This window comes from Marmota flaviventris, chromosome 10 (genome assembly GCF_047511675.1).
Source record: "Marmota flaviventris isolate mMarFla1 chromosome 10, mMarFla1.hap1, whole genome shotgun sequence".
Classification (NCBI taxonomy): domain Eukaryota; kingdom Metazoa; phylum Chordata; class Mammalia; order Rodentia; family Sciuridae; genus Marmota; species Marmota flaviventris.
The window spans coordinates 119220457-119230102 of NC_092507.1; the positions used below are offsets into that span (position 1 = coordinate 119220457).

Below are 9646 nucleotides of genomic sequence, written 5' to 3' on the forward strand. Positions count from 1 at the left end.
TCTGTGGGGAAGGAGGTCAGAGGCTCGGCTCCCCGGAACTGGGAGGGGTTCCGGACACAGGCTCCAGAACCTTAGAACAGGCCTGGAACCCGGGGCCGAGCCCGGACACAGCCCAAGACATGGAGGACGCGGCGCTGCCCCTGGGGGCCGAGGAGCCTGGCAGGGCGCGGGCTCTGGTCCGAAGCCTTGGGGCCTTCGCCCTGGGCTTGTCCTTGGCCACGGCCTACGGGCTCCTGGAGCTCCTGGTGGAGGGGCACAGCCCCTGGGGCTGCCTGGTGGGCACCGTCACTTTGGCCGCCTTCCTGGGCCTGGGCCTGGGCTTCTCGCGCCAGGTCCGCACCACCGTCTTCCTGATGCTGCCCCAGGCCTTCTCCAGTGAGCCCGGCGCCGGGGCAGGCAGGGGGGCAGCCGGGAGGGGACAGGGAGGGGGCTCGGGGTATCCTGAGGCCTTAGGAAGGGACTTCCCTCGCCTCGGGTGGGGTCCTGGCTGTGATGGCGCTTTCTCCCAGAACAAGGACAGACATTGCTGTTGCTGGCCGCCTTCGGGCTGGTGCTCCAGGGCCCTTGTGCCAACACCCTGCGCAACTTCACCAGGGCCAGCGAGGCGGTGGCCTGCGGGGCAGAGCTGGCCCTGAACCAGACTGCGCAAGCGCTGGAGCGAGCCAAGCAGCCCCTCGTCAGTAAGCCCCGCCCGACTCCCGGCCAGGTCCCCCAGCTCCGTCCTGGGGTCCCCTCAGCTCTCTGCTGATACAGTGGTCTAGCCTTAGAGCTAGATGGGCCTGGACAGGGGTCTCCCTGAACCCTCCCAGCCCCCTATCTCCTCTCTGCCCCCGGGCAATGGCGAGAACCAGTCCCTGCAGGAGGAGGTGACCCCGCAGTGCTCTGTCCTTTGTCCCTCAGGTGCTCTAAGCAAGATTAAAGCTATAGCCCAGAGGGCCAAAGTGGTGGCCGACCGGGTCCGCAAGTTTTTCCGGGCGATCATGGACGGTGTGAAACACGTAGGTGAGCACTTCAGCATACCTGGCTTTGGAGGTCAAAGTGCACCTAGACTCTGCACTCTCAGCCTGTCCAGACCTGCTTGGGCCCCCTGGGTGCTGGCTACTACTTACTGGACACAGCACAGCCAGGCCCCTGAACGCAGGCCTCTCCAACTTTGGGTGCTGCTTGGTTGCTTTGTCCCGCAAATTCCTTAGAAGCAGCTGTGGGACTCTGCCTGGGTGCCAGCCCCACACTGCCCCCAGCCAGGGCCCTGCGGAACGTGTGGTATTGGCTCCTCCACATTGGGGACGTGTGCAACTCGGAGCTGGGCAACCCTTACCAGAAGTGTGCGCGGGTGTTTGACGAAGGGAAAGACAACTGCATGAAGGCCATACCACAAGCCTACCACCTGTGCTACGTGCTCACGCCCTTCAAACTGGTGCTCTGTGGACTGGCCAGCCGTGAGGAACAGGGCTCCCCGGGGAAGAGGGAACAGGGGTGGGGTGGGATGGGAACTCTAGGGTCCAGGAGGAGGGTGGCCCAGGACGACCAGTAGGGGGGAAGGAAGATGGAACCAATAAGATGTTGGGCACCGTGGCACACTGCAGCAGCTCAGGAGGCTGAGGCCGGAGGATCTTGAGTTCCAAGCCAGCCTCAGCAACTTAGCAAGGCCCCAAGAAATCAGGGAGACCCTGTCTCTAAATAAAATATAAAAAGGCTGAGGATAGGCTCAGGGGTTAAGCACCCTGGGTTCAATCCCCGATACCAAAAAAAAAAAAAAAAAAAAAAAATACTGGGCTTGATATAGGACCAACATTAGGGCAGGGGACCACGGGGTGAGGCTACAGGGTTTGAACAAGTGTGGAGGCTGATCAGTAGGAGAGGAAGCCCAAGGGCCCTGTGAGGAGGGTCCCTTCAGGCTGGCGGGCAGCTGCCTCTGCCCCTCCTCTTGATGCTCAGCCATCCCGCCCCCCCAGTGGTCCAGGTGTTCTGCGTCCTCCCCAACTACATCCAGCCCTTCCTGCGCAAGACCATCGGCACCCGTGAGTGACCCCCAGCGCCTGCCGCATGCGAGCCCTCCTCTTCCAGGTGCGGCCACTTCCGGTCCCATCTCCCAGTCCATAGTCGAAATGCAAGAGCAGGAAAGGCCCTGGAGGGGTCACCCAGGCCGCTGTCCACGCTGCCCAGATTGGGACACTGAGGCCCAGGGAAGGGGGGCTGTAAGAGCAGGGGCTGGGACAGGGTCAGGGTCACATGCCCCAAGCTCAGGCCACGGGATCATTGGTGATGGAGCTGACTGTCTGGTGCCTACCGCTCAGCGCACCTGAGTAGAGGCTCAGCCCCCTGGAGGCCCAGCCCCCGAAGTTCTGGCTGCTCTCTGGGCCCTGGAGCCGCTGCCCCGTGTAGCTGCCTCCCCCCACCTGTCCCTGCTGACACCTCCCTGGTCCTGGGCCCAGCTGTGAAGAAGATGATCAACCGCGTGCGTCGGGAGTTTGAGTTCAACGTGACGGCCACCCACCACTTCTCCGTGGACCTCAACGCCTCTCGGAGTCTGTCCCAGGTGGCCCTGGACCTCCAGGAGGCCGTCGGCATGAAGCTGCTCCGAGCCCGGGAGGTGCTGGCCCTGACGGGCTACATCCTGCCCCTGCTGCTGGTGCTCCTCTACCTCCAGTGAGGCCCTGCCGCGGGCTGAGGGCCAGGGGACGGGAGCGGGGCCGCTCAGGGTGCTGAGGGGCTTCACCGGCCTCCTCCAGAGCCCTGTTTTACCGCTACGCTTACCTGAACCGGGACGATTTCGACAACGTCTACATCACCGGCCACTTTCTGCGCATGGAGGCTGCCCGCGCCGTGGCGGGGCTGCCCACGGTGCTCCCGCTCAGCGCCCACGAGGCCACCTGCTACATCCAGCCAGGTGAGGGCCTGAGGACGGGAGAGAGGGAGGCCAGGACTGAGGGAGGCCCACCTCGCAGGAAGGTCCTCTCGGCAGGACCTCCTCGCTCCCTGACCAGCCTCCTTGCTTCCCTGCGCCCAGAAGCACCCGCTTTCCCTCTCCGTGGCATCCTCCAGGGTGGCCGCCTTTCCCTCTCAGCCTGGGGGACCCCAAGGGCAAGCGCCCGTCCCTCTCGGTCTGAAATTAGACCCTGAGTTGTGTCCCCTCCGTTAGGTCCCCTCCCACGCCCAGCCCACGCCCCGCCTGTGCCTGGGACCTCGGGTCAGGGCTGGGGTCTGCTGAGGGGGACCAGGGATCCTCCTGTGCCCGCCGCCTGCCGCAGGCTCCATCTTCCTGTCGCGGTGGGAGCGGGTGTTCTACGTCCTGGAGATGCTGAACCTCACCCGTCACCTGCTCCTGGCGCTGCTGCTCGTCTCGCTGGACTACGCCGTCTTCTGGGTGCTCGACCTGGCGCGGTACCAGCTGCAAGGGGAGATCGTGGCCCGCAGTGAGCCCCGCGCCCTCCCGATGCCGCCCTCGGAGGCTTCCTGCTCCTCCTTGGACCTTCTCCCCTGGCTCACTCTCTGTCCCCAGGGGGGACCTGCATGTCCCCGTGTCTGTGCTACTCACGCTCCTCCAGTCCCAACCTCTGCCCTGTGACCCCTGTATCCAGGCTGAGGTCATAACACGACAGAGCAGCTAGAGACACAAGCTCCACGTCACCCTGGCCTGGGTTCAAATCCCAGCCCTGTCCCGTTTTTAGGCAGTGGCTTCACACAAATTGCTTAAGCTCTCAAAGCTTCATCTGATTAATGGAATGACAATGGCTCTCTGGGTCACTGAAGTAGGACATGAGACCCACCGTGTGTACGCTGATTGCCTACAAGGCCACTGACTGAGAACGTACCAGCTGCAGTGGTGGCACAGGCCTGTGATCTCAGTGGCTCAGGAGGCTGAGGCAGGAGGATCACAAGTTGGAGGCCAGCCTCAGCAACTTAGTGAGACCCAGACTCAACATAAAAGATAGAAAGGTCCGGGCCGTAGCTCAGTAGCGAGGCACATCAATTCCTGGTAGCAGGGAAAAGAAGAAATGGCCGAGGGTTCAGGCCAGGCCTGAGCGGCACGGCTGCAGGGGTTCACAGTCGTACCCCTCTCCACCCAGTAGACAGCCCGTGCCAGGAGTGGCCCTCACACAGTGCCTTTGTGCCAGGCCCTGTGTTAGTGTCTCTAACCGTGGAGGGGACTGGCTACGCGGGGAGCATTTACCGCGACCTGGTGTCGGCGTTTGACGTCCTTCAACAGGGCAACATCAGCATCCTGTCTCGGCGCTGCCTCCTGCGCCCCTCGGAACCGGACAGCACCGGCTATCTGGTCATCGGTACCCAGCACTCCCCAGGGCGGGGGCGGGGTGTGGCTGGCGCCTGGTGCCACAGCGGCCCGTCCACCCTGCTGTGCTCCCAGGTGCCGCGTACGGCCTGTGCTTTTTCGTCACCCTGTTTGGTAGCTACGTCAGCCGGCTGCGGAGGGTCATCTGCGCCTCCTACTATCCCTCCCGGGAGCAGGTGAGGGGCCGCAGCGGAGGCCAGTCCCTGTTTCCTCCTCAGGGTGCTAAGCCAGCGGCTGTCCTGGTGTTGGGGTCCTCTTCCCTCTGGCTGAACCCCAAAGCCAATGAATGGCTGGACTGGAGGTCTCTGGACCCCAGATGGGGCTGGGGAGACGCTGCCTCCGGGGGCAGGGCTTCCCGAGACAGAGCTCGCCTCCAAAGTTTTGTTAAAACCATGGGGGGGGGGTTTGGCCGTGGTGGCACCTGCCTGTAATCCCAGTGACTTGGGAGGCTGGGCGAGGAGGATCGCAAGTTAGAGGCCACCTGGACAATTTGGCAAGACCCTGGCACACAGTAAAAAATATGCAGGGCTATAGGGGCAGCTCAGTGGCAGAACACCCCTGGGTTCAAAACCCAGTCCTGCAGAAAACAAAAACAGCTAGCGCAGGCGCACACCTGTAATCCCAGCTACTTAGTTGGCTGAGGTAGGAGGATCACAAATGTAAGGCCAGCCTCAGCAACTTAGCAAGACACTGTCTCAAAATAAGATTTAAAAATCAAAGGGCTGAGGATGTAGGGTAGAGAGGCCCTGGGTCCAATATCTAGTACAGAAAACAAAACAAAACAACCAAAATTGATGGGAGACGGGAAGAGTGTTGGTATGCTGAGGTTTGGACGGAATCTTGCCATTTGTCCACGCATTCACTAATTATTTACTGAGCATCTACTGTGTGCCAGTCACTGGGTGAGCTACAAGGATGCCACGGCGAAGCAGGTTGGAACCAGCGTCAAGGCAGGCCAGGCCGGCTTCTCCAGACTCTGTAACTTAAAAAGAACCTTTGTTAAGAAATGAACAAAGAGCTGTGGGGTCCACAGGAGAGACTGGGAATCCCCCTGGGGAAGTCCAGAGGGCTTCTCAGAGGAAGAGGCATTTATTTGACCCAAGCCCACAGGAATTCGTAGGAGTGGGACAAAAGGAAAAGAAAGATGGGGAGTGGGAATGGGTGCGAGGGCGCGCCAAGCAGATGAAACAAGATCAGATGGGAATCCATCCCTGACCTCCACCATCAGGAAAGAATCACCTACCTCTATCACATACTTCTAAATCGCCGAACCAACCTGTTGGTCGCCCTGCAACGAGCGGTGAGGCGGCGGGCAGCTGACCAGGGCCACATGAGTGTCCTCCAAGTGCTGGCCATCCGGTAAGCCCACCCTGCTTCCCTATAGGGATGTGCCGAGAGTGAACAGAAAAAGAGCCAGAGGTCAGAATGGATCACTGTCCTCCCCCAGTAGCAAGAGGTTTGGTTAAAGAGGGACAATTAGGGACGAGGATTTCCAGGACTGGGGAGTGAAGGGAGGAAGAAGAGGGCAGTAGTGAAGCTGTCCCTACAGTTGGAGGGATGAAGGTTAGGCTGCAGGAAATCCTCCCCATCACCTGGAGGTCAGTACTGGTGTGGGGAGGGTTAGGCTGGCTGGTCCACTGTCCCTGACCTCTCCTCAGGTGCCCATGGCTGAGTGTTTTCGTCAGCCAATTTCAGCTGCATGAGGCCCGCTGCCTGGGCTGTGGGCAGACCCAAGATGAAGGGGACACAGAGAACTTTGTGTACTGCGGTACCCCGGGCTGTAAAGGTGAGACCCCTGGGTAGTGTGCCGCTCCCTGCTGGGTGGGACTTCTCTGGTTTGCCTGTGACAATCAACTCTGGTCCTTTTTCATGGACTTCTCTGTACCCCCCTCATTGCTCTGCATGACCTCATTTCCATAGAGCTCATTTCCTCCACGCTCCCCGACGCTCCCCGGAGGAACAGGAGTCCTGTGCCCCAGTTGTGTACACTTGACAAGGACAGTCCCTCAGGAGTGGGGCAGGGGAGGCAGGGGCTGGAATCGGGGAGCGAGGGGAGGGGAGGGGCAAGTTCAAGTTCACCCCCCCAGGTCTCTACTGCCACACTTGCTTCCGTCTTCTGAGCGACACCTGCTCGGTGTGCGCGGCCCCGCTCTCCGCCCAGGAGGGCCTGGACTGGGAGCTGTGAGTCTTTCAGGGATGGGGGCTGGAGTCTGTGGGAGCACTGGGAGGAGCCACCCGTCCCCCAGAATGTCGGTGGGACATTGAGACGGGAGGCTTTTCCAGGGACTCCAGTGACGAGGAGAGCCCCCGGCTGTGGCTGGCTGCCGCCCGTGGAAGGGCCCTGGAGCAGAAGCCCACGGTGCAGCAACAGGTCCCGGAGGTGCTGGGCGAGGACTTCTTAGACGAGTCCACCTCGGAGTCCAGGTGAGCCGGGGGAAGGACCGGCACCTGGCCACTGGACGCCTAAGCAAGGCGGCCACATTTACACAGGGCTTCCTGGGTGCCTGCACTCTGCTGGGCTGGAGGCGGAGATGAGGGGAGGAAGAGGAATTCAGGTTCACTGGGTGCCTGCTGGGGTCAGCACTCCTGTGGGACAGCACCTGATAACAGAGTGACACTCTATTGGAACAGGGGGACATATTAATCCAGGCTTCAGGCGGGAAGGGGGGGTGGTTTGTCTGGCTGCAGACATCAGAGAACGAGAATGGCAGTCCACCAGGGGTGGCCACATGGCCAAGGGCCTCGCTAGCCACTTAAGTTGGGCCGGGTGTGGTGGCCTGAGCCGGCAACCCCAGCAGCTGGGGAGGCTGAGGCAGGAGGATCGCCCGTTCAAAGCCAGCCCCGCAACTCAGCAAGACCCTGTCTCTAAATAAAATACAAAAAGAGGCTGGGGGTGTGGCTCAGGGGTCGAGTGCCCTGGGGTCAATCCTCGGTGCCAAAAAAAAAAAAAAAAAAAAAAAAAAAGATTTTAGGTTGGAAAATGAAGGATTCATATTTGTCCTTTAAGACCGGAGACCAAGCAGGCGAGTCTGGGGAGGAGGCTGACTCAGTCCAGAAGCTGCTGACGGCCTCAGGACCAAAGGTGCTGAGAATGACCAGGATCTATGCTTGGGACAGGGCAGGTTTTAGGGCAGGAGGAGAAATAGGATCTGGAGAAAGAGGACTGGCCCAGTTTGAGATCTGTGGGGTGTCTGTGGGGCACGCAGCTGGGGATGCCCGGGGGACAGCTGAAAGGGGCAGGGCTCTGGGCTGGGGGCGTTTCCCCTGGGCTTGTTGATTTAGAGACTAAGAGAGATCGAGTTAGATTATCCAGAAGGCATGGCAGGAGACAAGGGGACAGGGACAGAATCCTAAGGGCTCAATCACAAACCTAAGAGGGAGGTGCTCAAGAAAGCAGGAGAGCCAGCCTGTGAAGGCCCTGAGGTGACCCAGGAGGGCCAGGACTGGCCACTGAATGACAGTGGAGAAACCACTAGTGTGGCGGGTGGGACCCCCCCCCCCCAGTCCTGGGGATTGAACCCTGGGCCTCACACATGCCAGGCAAGCCCTCCACCTCGGACCACATCCCCTGACCTGGCGGGAACACTTTTCCCCGGCGCTGAGAAGGCCAAATCGATCATGATGGATTGAGGGGTGACCGACAGAAAGGACTCAGAGGCGGGGTGTGTGCTTCCTGCCTCACATCTGCCAGAAGTCAAATGATTCCTTTCACATAAATGTTGTAGTTAAAAGCAGGATGCCTGCTGGGCAAGATGGCACACACCTGTAATCCCAGGTACTTGGGAGGCTGAGGCAGGAGGATGGAAAGTGTGAGGCCAGCCAAAAGCAACTTAGCAAGACGCTGTCTCAAAACCAACAAAAAGTAAAAAAGGAGAAAGGACTGGGATGTGTCCTGCGATCCCAGAGTCAATTCCAGTACCGGAGGGGAATAAAAAGGAAGATTTCTTTCTCTATGCAGGGACAGCGAGACTGAACATTCAGGAAGGAGGAGAGAGAGAGCATGGAAGAGGAGGGATGGGGTTTAGGCCAGGTGGAGGATGTGGCCTCGGAAAGGAGTGAGGAGCGGAAGTCCCTCTGAGCAGAACTGAGCCTGCTCCAGCCTGGGGGCCTTGCTCTTCTCTGGGGAGTGGGAGGCAAGGGCAGCTGCTGGGAGCAGTGAGGTGGCTGAGTGGAGGAGAGGGTTCAGGAGCAGGCGGTGGAGACTGAAGTATCTGCAATGGGGAGTATGCAAAGAGGTGACCCGGAGGCCCAGGGATTTCCAGGTGATTCTGAAAACCATGACCTGTAATGACGGCCGTGTTCTTAGTCATGAGTTTTCTCTGACAAATGTGGATTCAAGGGTTGAGGGCTGCCTCTGGGCAGGTTAGGGGAAGAACAAGATGGCAACTGACCTTGGGGAAGGTGAGGAGCTCCGTCTTGGTGAGATGCTAGAGCAGGGCAGGGGGAGGGGGAGAGCTGGCTGGACAGGAGCGCTCAGAGTGGCCAAGAGCCAGGCAGAATTCTGGACCTACCTAGTGAGTGGTCAAGGCTGGGGAGGACTGTTGGAGAGCAGAGGTGAAGGTTGTCAAGGCCAAGGAGGTTCAGGATTGAAAGTCACAGGATTGGGTCCTCCTCTGAGTCTGCTGGACCACAAACTCAGCCCAAGTCCAGAGCTGACATTCTGGATGCATGCTAGAGGTGTCTGGGAGGCCTGGCTGTCACAGAGCCAGTGATAGAGCTGCTGTGACAGCCAGGGGCTTTACAAAAAACACTGTGGGCCAGCTGGGTTTGAGAAGGCTAAGCTGCCCCCACTTGGGTGGAATGCAAAGAAAAGTGTCCTGTGGGCACATTCCAGCGCGGATGGTGGCTGGAGGTCGCGAGAAGCTGAAGGGGAGGCAAAGCTTCCTTTCAGAGGTCCCCGGAAAGTGAAAAGCTGGATCAGCAAGGGGGCAGCTGGGCCTTGAGCAGGGGTGATCCTGAGGTCACCAGTGGTTCCACCCTTACTGGCCAGGTGGCCTCTGCCAGATCACTGTCCACCTGTCCCTCGGCACCAGCCTAAAGTCGGATGTCTAAGCCATGGGCTAGTGTGCCTCATGGGCACAGGGGTGGCTGGTGAACAACCAGAGAAGGCTCTGAACAGACGGGGCAGGGGGCAGGACACGGGTGACAGGGCTGCCCTGCGGCTCTCTTCCCTAGTGACCTGGATGAGGAGGAGCCCTTAGCAGAAAATCAGGCTCAGAAGCTCCTGCCTGAAGTCCATCAGCCTGTTGGCACTCCCATGCCAGCTGGGCCCCACTGACCACCTGAGAAATTCTTTGTTCCCAAAAAGGCTCCAAAAGCTCAGGTCCTCTCCCGTCTCCCTCTCCTCCTGAT

General features: G+C 59.9%; 1 protein-coding gene across 1 annotated transcript; it reads left to right on the forward strand.

Annotated features, from left to right (window-relative positions):
- The first annotated feature begins 119 nt into the window (after positions 1-119).
- On the forward strand, positions 120-9644 carry Dcst2 (DC-STAMP domain containing 2). Its single transcript, XM_027920809.2, has 15 exons — positions 120-375; positions 510-680; positions 901-1002; positions 1242-1439; positions 1956-2021; positions 2436-2649; positions 2733-2890; positions 3252-3416; positions 4119-4286; positions 4370-4470; positions 5523-5653; positions 5953-6080; positions 6382-6475; positions 6578-6718; positions 9470-9644. Exons 1-15 carry the CDS (start codon positions 120-122, stop codon positions 9570-9572), a joined length of 2196 nt encoding a protein of 731 aa, XP_027776610.2. The 3' UTR covers positions 9573-9644.
- The last annotated feature ends 2 nt before the right edge of the window (positions 9645-9646 follow it).